This window comes from Rhincodon typus, chromosome 1 (assembly GCF_021869965.1).
Source record: "Rhincodon typus isolate 14 chromosome 1, sRhiTyp1.1, whole genome shotgun sequence".
Taxonomy (NCBI): Eukaryota; Metazoa; Chordata; class Chondrichthyes; order Orectolobiformes; family Rhincodontidae; genus Rhincodon; species Rhincodon typus.
In genome coordinates, this window is record NC_063332.1 from 112,320,012 (window position 1) to 112,333,907 (window position 13,896).

General features: G+C 40.2%; 1 protein-coding gene across 4 annotated transcripts in view; it reads left to right on the top strand.

Moving 5' to 3' along the window:
- prdm5 (PR domain containing 5) overlaps nt 1-13,896 on the top strand; it is a 303,364-nt gene that overhangs the window by 151,281 nt on the left and 138,187 nt on the right. For all 4 annotated transcript variants that reach the window (XM_048600193.1, XM_048600197.1, XM_048600207.1 and 1 more), the window contains 2 exons: nt 10,011-10,104; nt 12,867-13,027. In XM_048600193.1, the coding sequence (XP_048456150.1) occupies nt 10,011-10,104; nt 12,867-13,027 (255 nt within the window). The remainder of the gene's footprint in view (nt 1-10,010; nt 10,105-12,866; nt 13,028-13,896) is intronic.

The following is a 13,896-nucleotide window of genomic DNA, read 5'->3' on the forward strand; positions in this document are numbered from 1 at the left end:
GAAGAACATTTCTGAAGAAGGGTCTAGGCCCGAAACGTCAGCCTTCCTGCTCCTCTGATGCTGCTTGGCCTGCTGTGTTCATCCAGCTCTACACCTTGTTATCTCAGATTCTCCAGCATCTGCAGTTCCTACTATCTCTGAAGTCTTCAAAGGACTTCATTATAACAGCACCAACTGACTTGATGCATGGCCATTTGGCTTACAAAATTGCTGGCTGAAGGTTGTGTCCATGTCTTTTACAGTTTTAAAGTTCTTTCAACATACAACACATCAATACAACTCCTTTACTTGTGCAAAAAAATGGGGTCCAACATAAAAGAATAGTCTTATTGGAGATATGAGGGCAATGTGATCACCAACTCCACAATTCTGTTTGCTAGCTCCCCACTTTGAAAAATTACATCATGAGCCCTTTTCTCTGCATGTGCTCAAACTGGATTTTGTAGGCTTCTGTCTAAATGGCATGAAGTCAGTCATTGAACACAGAAGTTTACTCTGTCTGTTGGAATTGGGCCTTTAATGTGGTCCACATTGTTTCAAAATATTTTTAAGACTTTTTTTCAATTCCATTAAGATATCTGCTGTGTCCCAATATAAGCTGGGGCCGTTTTAACAATTTGTCTTTGACTTGGCTTGCTGTTTGTTGATTTAGTACACACCTTGATCATTTGCCTTTCTCAAATGAGTTAAACTGGCCTCTCAATTGGGAATTTTCAGTTACCAGCACGTTGTATTTTTAATAACTTTGCTCATTACAGCATAAGAAAGTATCTTTTGGCCTTTATGAAGATTTAACACTGCTGCTTACATGTTTCACCTGTAAATAACATGCTTGCTGACTTTTCAAGCATGACAAGCTTCATCAGTATCATGTTTTCCACTGCTGTTGACCATGTCGTGTCGGTAATAATGGTCTACTAACCATCTCTTGAAAGGGATCAATTGACTCCATGGGTTAGTTTATTTAAAAAATGTAAAATGCATTATACGTTACAAAGCCAACATCAGCAACCAATTGCAGCTTTCAAACTAAAAGCAAACCAACAGCTAGGCAGAGTCACAACTGTGTATGTATGCAGCGCTTGGAATATTTAAAATTAAACTCTTTTAAAGGCAAAGTACACATACAACATCCCATTGCTCTCAGATTCCAGTCGTTTCTCTCACTATGTCCTCACACCACATAAATCATCTGTATGTTCCAACCAGATATTGCCATTCCCCTCAAATATTCCCTGACCATAGATCACTCACTTCCTATTACTTCAAAAATAATTCCTTGGTTGCAAACTCCAATCTCAATTAATATCTCATTCAAAGGCTGCCTAACCACCGATATGTTATTCCCTCGATGCTGCAATAAAATGTCAGCCTTCGTTATGTTTCTGCTTTGGAGTGGGGAACTCCTGACTCTGAAACATGATTATTATCACTAAGGCAAGGATGTCACCTTATTTTACACGATTAAAGCTATTTATCATGCAACTTCCAATAAGCAATACTATTAAAATCAATGTACATCTTGCAACCATAAAGTCTATCATTCACCAAGTCTTAGAAATAGAATATCACACTTTAATATAGATCAATTGATAGAAAGAAAGAAAACAGTCCCTAATTATATAAAAGCAGAATACTGTAGATGCTGCAAATTTTAAATAACAACAAAATGCTGAAGAAGCTCAGCAGGTCACTCAACCAATGTGTAGGTAGGTAGCTTTTGGTGGTATAGACTTAGTGGGCCAACGTACCTCTTCAGTACTGTATGATTCTATGAATGCTGTCCATCCAACTATGGAGAAACAGAGAATTGGAAACGACCCTCTAGCCAAAAGAGATGATAGCACTGGACATCAGCTGAGTCCCTATGTGCATTGGTGTTGGTGATGGGGAAGTGAGGACCTCCCAGCTACATTAAACATCCTCATGGGACACAATATTTGATCACATTGAAGTGATATAGGCAGCAAGGGAAATGTTATGATCATGTGCTTAAAGATCACTGAAAGCTTTCTTGACTGCTTTAATTCATGTCTTTGATCTCCGAAAGGGCCTTCAAAAGAATTCCACAGGAGTTGGGCAGGATGGTGACATTCTTACCAGAAGATCACTCGCCGTGAGGGTGTACCATCACATGACTTTTGCAGACTATGGATTAGTTTAGATACTCTCACTTAATGGGACCAAACAGTGAAATAGTTGCTTTTTCACCTGGCAACTTGTCACAAGCAAATGGGGATGGTAAGGTCAGGAGTGAATAGTCCGCATTGGAGACTTCATGACAATCCAGGCACTATTCACCTGTACATAGTGTTTAATCCAGGAAGGAAAGGGGATTTGGAACAAAAGGCCCCGTGTGGACCAGCAGCAAAAGACACTCTCACAGGCTTTCCTGCTGTGCTCTGTGCTGTTGGAGAGCAATTGTAAGAGTCCATTTCAAGCATAAGTTGTTAATATTACAGTGATATCTTACTCCATGGAAACAAGGTGGACCTGCATGGAGCATCAAATGTGCCAATCAAATGAACCAACATCTTCCAATCCCGTGACCACAACCACTGAGAAGAGCAACGGCAGCAGAATAATAGGAATTCCACCACCTGCAATACACCTTTAAGGAACACAGCATCCTGATTCAGGACTATAATCACCGTTCCTTCACTGCCATTAGATCAAAATCCTGGAATTCCTTCCCAAGGGAACAGCGGGTGGCTCTACATTATATAGACTGCAGTAGTTGACAAAGTGGCTCACTTCACCACCACTGTGGGGATGTTGTCACTGCCCATAGACATGTATCTAGTGTGCTCAGTCATTTCCTAACATGATATGGCATGAATTGAGTTAATGGAAAACTGGCATCTATGATGGTGGTGACCTCCAGAGCAGCACAAGATGAATGATCACTTAGTAATTCAGGTTGTATATACTTAACGTGCTTATGTACTGGGTTCCACCATGACGGAGGAAGGGGGTTCTGGAGGAGCTGCACCTTCCTCATAATCATTTAAATGTCAACCATTCATGATGGGATTTTCAGAGTTTTGATCTTACCTATTGGTTATGGGATAGATTAACTGTACTAGTAGCATGCTGCTTCTATTGTTTCGCATGGATGTAGTCCTGTCTTGTAGGCATCTCATTTTTTAGGTATGTCTAGTTGTGCACCTGCCATGATCTTCTACCCTGCCCAGTGAATCCAAGTGGATTCCCTGCTTTGATGGTTGTGGTAGGATGAGAACTGTTATGAGGTTACAGATTGTGGAAGGATATGGTTCTGCTGTTGCTGATGACCCCATGAATTTTGAGATGCTAACTTTGTTCTAAATCTATTCAGTGTATTAGAGTGGAGAGGAGTTTCTTTGTGACAATGGGCCTCTATCTCCACAAGAACTGTATGGTGGTCACTCTGACACAACAATCATGTAGAAACATATCTATATTAATAGAATCTTGGGGACTAGACAAAGCAGGTTTACCCCTAGGTTTGGAGTTCCCTACCTGCAGCATTCCCACACCAGCAGGTACATTCTTCAGGATTGAAGCTTCTTGATCTGACTTTGTACATTTGAAGATCATTTTACTCTCTCAATTTGTTCCTAGTGATGTTTACCATAGAAGATGGCTGATTCATCATCTGAATGGGAGTGGTGTATGAAAATCAGCAGAAGCATCAACTAAGCCACTAGATTACTAATCCAGTATCATACTTGTAATGTTAACTTGCATTTAACAAGGTCTGCATTGGCCTTGGTACATTTCAGTTTCTTCTCCGTAGAACTGTCCACAGAGGCTCTGCGTTCTGCACCTTGTCCTGCAGGAAATTTCTCCTTTGCGTGAACACACTGCATTGTGGGTACAATCAACTGCAAGCTGGACCTCTCCACTTGTGCCTTGTCTTGTGTGGAGCATCAGGCATGTGGAGAACAGCTTATTTCTGTTCCTGTTCTTGCCAGCAGTATTATTTCTGTTGGTCATGTTGTTTCATATTTGAGGGTCCAAAGTAAATGGGCAGTAGGCCTGCTGGTCTGACAGATCACTGCTCCAAAGAGATAATAGATGTAGAAACCTCCAAGGTTGTGTAACCTCTCAGCACAAGCACTGGGAACAAAGCCTTTCCCACAATTCAGTAACTGATCAGCTGTAAAGTCTCATGACTTAGGTGCATATTTTAAAGTCGACAACCAACCTGAACTATAAAGGTGTTGCTAGTACATGGCCTAACAGCCTGCAATTAAATTTGGAAATCAGCAGGTTGGAGCTAGCTTCCCATTGCACTATCAATTTAAATGTTTTCAATGCCACAACTTCCCGTAAATTAAATTCAATTAATCCTATTTTTGTTAGTTAATTTTATTTGCTCCTTGTGACTTCTCTTCGTTGCAGATGTTGTAGAAAAAGTGAAACTGACTAGCCGTCGAACTGGAGCATCTTTAAGTTGGATGAGGAGCTTGTAGTATTAATGTTTGAGAAGTTGATTCTTGACTGTTTCCAATGAGCAGCTTGTTTTAGGCAAGATGGAAGTAGAGAAGGAAAGCACTATAAATAATATTTATTAAATTCAAAATTTACATTAGTTCCACAAAATTAAGCCATGAGCACATAATTTATTTTTCGCAGCAAAAATCTGGAGATAATTCTTTCATGAGCTGTTTTAAGTGCTTCAGGTAATGTGTTTGCTTTCAATTCTTTGTGCATTCATTTAATATTCATTAACTGGCTGATTCTTAATGGATTACAGAAATTTAATATGAACATACCACCCTGTGATTAAATAGTGCGCAGAAAATTTTCAATTCCTCACATATCAAGTGTTAGTGATAATTTTATTACTGCCTATTTTTGCAACCAGCTTGCATTTGTCAGCAAAGCCATTTTGTGCAGTATTTCCAAAGTGGCATTAAGGTGAAATTTGATAATTGGACACAGATGGCAAGATGTCTGTTTGTGGTCAATTTTGGCCTTCGACATACGTGAGGAAAGAACCTAGCTTGATATGGTACCATTTACTTTCAATTACATTTTTCTTTCTTGCTGATACTTTATCCTGGAAATTTCACATTGCTTTGAGGAACAATTGAGCTATTCTTCTATGTTGAATATTGCTCAGGACTTATGCTCAGAGCTTCCCAATGGGTCCAGTTGGACCTATATTTTGGAAAACCAGGCATGGGACCATCTCTGGCCCTGGAGTTAAAAAAGGAAAATGTTATTAATTGCCAGGAGGATCAGTTGCCATTGTTTTAACAGGCATTTGTTGCCTGAAGAATTTTTGCAGTCTGGATCACAAGCAACCATTCGGCAGTCAGGTGCCTGTTCTGCTACAGGCACGGAGGAACAATTTTACACTCCCTTTGGGTGGTGAGAGAAGTAGTGAGAAGGGAAAATGGTTGTGTAGTTGGCCCTAGAAAGATACTGTCACCCCTCTTGCCATGAGTTGATGTGGCAGGTGGGAAGGCCGATTCAGGATTTTCTGGACTTGCCAGCAATTGAGTCCCTTAATTGGTCAATTAACAGTCACTTTATGGCCTTAAATTGCCTTTCCTCACCCCTGTTTTCTGCCTAGAGTAAGGGGTCTCCATTTGCCCCAGTCTGGGCAATTGTAACAGCCCCTATTCTGTGTTCAAATGCCCCCTCCTCCAAACAAAAGGATTTGCTTTGTTGCAATCTTTTGAAGGCTTTGACAGATGACTCATGTTCTGGCGATGTGCTGCTATTTATATCATATATTTGTATTTGCAGATTTGTATCAGCTACATGCTCCTTTTAATAAGTTATTTTTGTTACATCTGCCTCCTGTAATTCACTGGGTTGACTGGTCATCATTTATGTCAACACTATAAATGGATCGCTATTATCTGCTTGAACAATATACCTTTCTGACGTGGCACGTTTTGTGGATTACATAGGTTTAGAGAAAGTTACAGCACACACCAGGAGACGATTTGGCCCACCATGCTTGTGTTGGCTTTTTGAAAGAGTAGTTAAACTTAGTCCTGATGCCGAGTTTGCTTCATTGCAAAGTCTGCCACTACCACTAAATTTAGGTCTGATGGAAATCAATATTCCAGTCCAGAGAAAACGAAGCCCTGCTGATATTGATTCTTATTGTGCACCTGTATTTGCATGAAGAGAGTCACGTACATTTCAGATGAAAATTTGTGGAATTGATTGATTGGTCATCGGTTCCTATTAATCCTGCTGTGCTAAACAACACTGTGGTGCTCTCACTGTTTTTACCATTTCTGGACACATTGAAATGCAAGGGTTGAATCATGTAACTGCTTAAATAGAAAGAAAGGTTAAGGGGAATTTAGTTAACATGTAAAAATAAGTATATCTGTTGTGTTTCAAATTAACATGACAACTTGTTGGTTGATTAATAAAATAAGGTCAATATTGATTCATTTTCAAGAATTGCACCCAAAATGATTTTGGGAAATTCAATCAATTAAGTATTTCCTATCTGGAGTACATTGAAACTAAAGGAAATAGCACTTCTCGTAATCTTCCAAAATCCTTAGATTCTGGAAAAGTCCCAGACAATTGGAAAACTGCCAATGTAGAAAACTTGTTCAAAAAGAGACAGAAACGTAAAACATGGAAGTACAGGCCAGTTAGCTTAACATCAATTATTGGGAAAATGTAGAGTATTATAGATGATGTAATAGCAGAGCATTTAGAAATGCAAAATATGATCAAACGGAGATGCTAGAAGTCAGTGAGCTCTCCTCCAGGACACCTCTGCAGGAGTTCCTCAGAATAGTGCACTAGGCCCAATGATTTTCAGCTGCTTCGTCAGTGACCTTCCCTCCATCATAAGGTCAGAAGTGGAGTTGTGCGCCGATGATTGCACAATGTACCCTTCATGGCTCCTCAGATACCGAAGCAGTCCATATTCAAATGTATCACAACCTCGACAATATCCAGGTTTGGACTGACAAGTGGCAACTTACATTTGCGCCACACGACTGCCAGGCAACGGCAAGTACCATTACTGAATGCTCCAATATCAATATCCTTGTGGTTATCATTGACAGAAACTGAACTGAACTGTCCATGCAGATACTGTGGTTACAAGAGCAGATCAGAGGCTAGGAATCCTACAGCCAAGTAACTCAACTCCTGACTCCCCAAACCAGTCCACCATCTACAGGGTATAAATCAGGAGTGTGATGGAATACTCCTGGCCTGTCTGGATGAATGCAGCTCCAACAAGACTGAAGGAGCCTGACATTATCTGAGTCCCCTGGCGCTGTCAGGCAGCAGTGCTAACCACTGAGTCACCGTGCCACCACTTGACCTTTAAAGATGGTGGTGGCCATGAGTTTGAAAGGTATTGTCTAAGACGCCTTGGTGAATTTCTGCAGACAGTACTGCTGCTACTGACCTTTGGTGATGGACGGAATAAATGTTTGTGGTGGTGGTGCCAATCAAGCAGGCTACTTTGTCCTGGATAGTGTTAAGCTTCTTCAATCTTGTTGGAGCTGCATTCATCCAGACAGGCCAGGAGTATTCCATCACATTCCTGATTTATACCCTGTAGATGGTGGACTGATTTGGGGAGTCAGGAGTTGAGTTACTTGCTGTAGGATTCCTAGCCTCTGATCTGCTCCTGTAACCACAGTGTTTAAATGGACAGTTCAGTTCAGTTTCTGTCAATGATAACCACAAGGATATTGATATTGGAGCGTTCAGTAATGGTACTTGCCGTTGCCTGGCAGTCGCGTGGCGCAAATGTAACTTGCCACTTGTCAGTCCAAACCCGGATATTGTCGAGGTTGTGATACATTTGAACATGTGCTACTTCAGTATCTGAGGAGCCACGAATGGTGCTGAATATTGTGCGATCATCGGCGCACAACTCCACTTCTGACCTTATGATGGAGGGAAGGTCACTGACGAAGCAGCTGAAAATCATTGGGCCTAGTGCACTATTCTGAGGAACTCCTGCAGAGATGTCCTGGAGGAGAGCTCACTGACTTCTAACATCTCTGTTTGATCATATTTTGCATTTCTAAATGCTCTGCTGTTACATCATCTATAATATTCTAACATTTTCCTGATAATTGATGTTAAACTAATTGGCCTGTACTTACATGTTTTATGTTTCCGTCTCTTTTTGGCATAGCAGCAATAACTGTGCACAATATGTAGGGCTGGTACCAGTGTAAAAAAAATTTTAACAAAAAATTAAAGCAAATTTGAAATTAAAACTTTCTCGATTTTAACATTGTAAAGATTGAAGCTACCCATTTCAGATTCAGCAAGAATCTGTTCATCTGTTTTTCTGAACCTGCGTTGAATATTGTTAAGATCAGACCCTGGATAAGGTCCCCCAATTCTTTACCATTCCAAATGAGACACTCTGGACTGTTGAGCTCCTGTGAGGAGAAAGGTAGATTGTCTCCTCTCTTTTATTCAGCTCTCCCTGTGTTGATTGCCTCAGAGTAACTCCAAACCAAATTACAACTAAGAAGGAAGCAATATATTGTGGCTTTTTTGAGTGAACAAAAGGATTAATTACAAAACAAAATAAAAATTAGTAACAACAGACATGAATACAATTTAAATTGAGAGGTGAGCCTAAAATAACAAATGTTACAAAAGGCAGATGGACAGATCAGTGTCTGAATTGTTTTCAAAGAGAGGATAGTTGAATGTTACGACCATTGCAGTGGAGATAACTGGTGGTGTTGATAGTGGTAATTGAATAGTCAGTTCTGTTAACCTTAACTTTGCAGATTATTTGAGATTCTATAGTTTTCATCATTGTTGTTCCAGCATTCAGGTTGAGAGAGGGCCCTTTCATTTTCTTGCTTCCTTTTCTAATAGTATGGCTAGCTAGATGACCTCTAGAACTCTGTGTCAGAGAGACTCTTTATCTGCAGCACAGGGAAGACTATGGGATGGTTTTCCAACTGTGACTTTTGCAGCACACTAATTCTTGAACTTGGGCTGGTATATAGAAGAATGTTCAGTCCCACAAATACACTCCAGTGGAGTTGAAACTGTCTTCTTATCAACCATCCTTGTATATTCTTCAAAGGGTAAACACAAAAGACGTCTACATTTTGAGACATAATCCTCAGGGCATCTTGCTATTGAGCAGGGGTTCGTCAGCTGTTCATTATTTTTGTAGTTAGAAGAGATCACAGTCCAGCTTGTTTTGACTTGCTTATTTCCCCCTTTGAAGGGTTATTGTTTGCAATTCCCTTTGCATCTTTAAGTGTGACATTCTGTGAGTGTCTCAATCTCCCCAGCAGCACTTATTAACATTTGCATCCATTTTTGTCTGCATAAGCCCACTTCTAAAAAGCACATTTGGGAATTATAAGTGAAATTGTCTGTAGTATTTCGGGCTTCTGTTCCATGGTCATGAAAATATTTACTTAGATGGAAACCAATGTGCAGTATCAGTGTTTTGTTCAACCCTGAGCTGACCTTTCAACCTATGTCATCTATCACCACAATTTCCTGTTTCTAGCTCTGTTAACATTGCCCATCCATGACCATACCTCAATTAACTATTGATGAAACACCATTTCATGTGTTTGCCATACATCCCTTTCCCTCTGCTCCATTACTGAAAGTATGCCTTCTGTTATGTGATCTCGGAATCTTGAACTATTGCCCTAACGTTCTTAATGTTGTTAACTCTCTTGCCTCCCCTTACCCGAATCTCAGAAAGCCTCCTCAAAATAGAATTATTTGGTCATGTCTTTCTTCTCTGCTCTATCTCTTTTCCTGTCTCCTTCTCCTATTCAGTTTGCAGTGACTTTAAGATATTTTTCTCCATTAACAGTGTGATATATATGCAAGTTTCTTTATCTATTTTAAGGAATCAAATTCTAGTTTTTGTGTTATGCTGAGGGTATTTGCTCATGTAGAATTTATGATTTTGTTTAAATCTAATTGTTGTTTGCTTTATATAAAAATAAGATAAATAATTAATTCTCTTCCGTTTACGTCTGATACTGCTTCACTTATGTAAACTCTTTCATTGACAGACACACTCGGAAGAAAGACCATTCCAGTGTGATGAGTGTAAGGCTTTGTTTCGGACCCCCTTCTCCCTGCAGAGACATCTACTGATACACAACAGTGAGCAACTACCTTCATAGTACCTATAGCTGGTCTTGTTCTTTTTCAAGAATGACTTTTAAAAATTACATGTGCCACAGCTTCAATATGTTCGCTTGAAAACTTTTGACATAAATGACTACAAAAATCTACAGACCTCTTTCACACACGAGTCAATTGGAAATGTGCTGGGAGGCTTGAGCATGCAGCCAGCTTCTAGTTTCTACTAACAATCTGCTTGGCTGATGTTTGGGGCTGAGATTTCCCTTTGCAGCAGACCTGGCTCTGACCACACAGGAGTGAATGCATATGGTGGTCCATAGATCAAACAAGGTAACTCATGTGGTTAGTATGTCAGATTAAGTAGGTTATTTTTTCAAGGAATAAAGTAAACAAGGCAAGTATTGGAGTTTACTTACAGAGGAACAAAATTGAAAGTAAGGGGTTATGCTAAACTTGTAATTGAGCCTTAGGTAGACTATATATTTGGAGTATGTGTAAAGTTCTGGTCTAAATCTTATAAAAAGGATATAGATGTGCTGAAGTAGGTGCTGAAAAGATTCAACGATGATACCAGGTCTCTTGATTGAAGCAAAAATGTAAATGCATTGGAAGCAGTTCAAAGGAGGTTTACTAGTTTGATACTTGGAAGAAGGAGGGTAGGTTAGACAGGCTGGGCTTGTCTCCGCTGGAATTTAGAATGGTGAGGGGTGACTTGATTGAAATGAAGGTGACTTGATTGAAGTGTTTCAGATTCTGAATGGTCTTGACAGGGTATACATCAGGAATGGTATTATTGCCATAGATCAATGCAACAAAGACTTGTTCCTAGGATGGTGGATCTGTCATCTGAAGAGAGATAGGCTCAGGCTCAGTTTGTCCAATGTTCTCCAGAGTTTTGAAGAATGAGAGGTGATCCCATTGAAACTTACAAAATATTTAAAGGGATTGACAGAACAAATGTAGGCCAGATGTTTCCACTGGTTGGGAAGTCAAGAACTGGGGGACACAATTTAAAAATAATGCGATGCAATGATGTCTGAGATGTGGAGAAATTCTCTTTACTTAGAGCATTGTGACCTTTGGAATTCTCTACCACAGAGCGCCATGGAAGCTCAGTCTTTCAGTTTGCTTAAGGTAGAGGTTGGTAGATTTCTGGTTACCAATTAGGTGGCTAGAGGGATGGAGTGGGTAAAAGGCAATGAAGTGTTTGATCAGCCATGATCATGTTGAATGACAGGGAGGCTCAATGGGATGAATGGCCTACTTCTGTTCCTCTGCCCCTCTTGTGGGTAAGTCAAGAACCGGGGGATGCTGTTTTAAAATTAGTGGTTGCCCTTTCAGGACAGAGATGAAGAGAGCGTATTTCTCTCAGAGAATTGTGCAGATTTTGAACTCTCTGCCTCAGGAGGCCAGGGGCATTGAATATTTTTAAGACAGAGATGAATAGACTCACATCAAGCAGGGGAATCAAGAGTTATCAGGGGTGTATGGGAATGTGAAATTCAAACCTAAATATATCAGCCACACTCTTATTGAAAGAAAAGACAGTCCCAAGGGGCCAAAAGACACAAGACCATAAAAAAAATCGGAACAGGAGTAGGTTGTTCAACCCCTCTAACATATTCCACCATTCAATAGGATCATGAGTGGTCTGAAATTCCTCACGTCCATTTTCCTGCATTTTCTCAGTAACCCTTGATTCCCCTATTGATCAAGAATCCATCCATCTCGGCCTTAAATATACAAAAGGACTCTGTCCCAACAACTCTCTGTGGCAAGGAGTTTTAAAGACTCATAAGCCTCTGAGAGAAGAAATTACCCCTCATTTAGTCTTAAATTGACACCCCTTTATTCTGAGACTATGCCGTGTTGTTCTAGACTCTCCCATGAGGGGTGGCATCCACTCCGTGTTTACCCTGTCAACCCCCTTAAGAGTCCTACATGTTTCAAAGAGATCACCTCTCATTCTTCTGAACTCCAGTGAGTAGAATCTCAACCTGTTTAACCTTTGTTCATAAGACAATCCCTCCATACCAAGGATCACCCTAGTGAACCTTTTCTGAACTGCCTCCAATGAAATGATACACTTCCTTAAGGGGACCAAAACTGTTCACAGTATTCCAGATGTGGTCGCACCACCTGTACATTTGGAGTAAGACTTCCCTACTCTTATACTCCAACCCCCAAATTGTCAATTCTGCTTCTATTTTGCATGTTTGTAAGTGCAAATTGGTACTAATCAGAAGAGGATGAACAAACTGTACTTTTTTTCCTTTGAAAAGGGAAGACTGAGGGACGACCTAGGAGAAGTCTTTAAAAATTGAGAGATTTGAACAGCATAGACACAAAATTTGTTTCCGCTTGTGTAGCAGTGTAGAAATAGAGGTCATCAGTGAATGATAGTTGTCAACAACTCTCAGAAGGAATTCAGAAGAATCTTCTTTCCCAAGCGAATAGTGAGGATATGGAACTCACTACCTACTACAGGGAGTACTTGAGGTGAATAGTTTAGAAGCATTTAAAGGAATATCATTTGCTGTGTGTGCAGCTTTACTTTGTGTGAATCGATGTAATTTTTCTACTTCAGAAGTAATCCACTTGCTGAGAAGTATTTGTGGTATCCCAATGGCATGTTGATCGCTATATAAATACAAATTTTGTTTTCTGATTCTTTATTCTTCTTTATGATTCTAACTCTTCCTCTTTTCCTGGATCGACTGATAAATATGTTTATTTGTCAACATGGAATATAACAAGTTATCTTTCTTGCTATCATCCAGGTGAACGAACTTTCAAATGTGATCACTGTGATGCCACGTTCAAGAGGAAGGATACTTTAAATGTTCATATTCAAGTGGTACATGATGGGCACAAGAAATATAAGTGTGATCTATGTGACAAAGCCTTTGTGACTCCCTCTGTTCTAAAGAGTCATAAAAAGGTACGTGACATCTTTGAGTAATTGTGTTAGTACTGTTTCGTAAACAGAAAGCAAGTAATTCTTCAAATGCTGGTAATCTGAAATAGAGGCAGGGAGGTGACTGTTAGTGAGCCTATCTTTCTTTGATTCTCGGTCCTTTGGTCAGGCAGTGTTCTTTTATAGACACCATCCTCCCCGCACTACTGGGTAAGAGCAAGTGTTTGCTTTTTGTATGGCGTCCTGTACAGTAAGTCCCCCACTGTCCATTGGGTGAATACATTGGGACTGCGGGTGGCTGTAGAGGCTAGATCATTAAGCGTTTTCAAGGATGAAACCGATTTTTAAGCAGTTAGGGAATCAAATGTTATGGGGAAAAGACAGGAAAGTGGAGCTGAGGATTATTGGATCGGCCATGATCTCATTAAATGGTGGAACAGACTCAATGGGACAAATGTCCTACTTTTGATCCTACGTTTTATGGTCTTATATCTTATGGATAAAGGGATAAGGCTCTGTAGAAATAATATACTTGGATTTTCAAAAAGGCATTTGACAAGGATCTCCATGATACGTTATTGTGGAAAATAAAAGCTTGTGGTATAGGTGATTAAATATCAGCAAGGATACAATTTGGATAAGAGATAGTAGGAACTGCAGATGCTGGAGAATCCGAAACAACAAGGTGCTGGGCTGGATGAATACAGCAGGCCAAGCAGCATCATAGGAGCAGAGAGGCTGACGTTTCGGGCCTAGACCCTTCATCAGAAAAGGGGGAGGGGAAGGGGATTCTGAAATAAATAGGGAGAGAGTGGGAGGCAGATAGAAGATGGATAGAGGAGAGGATAGGTGGAGAGGAAACAAACAGGTCGAAGAGGCGGGGATGGGGCCAG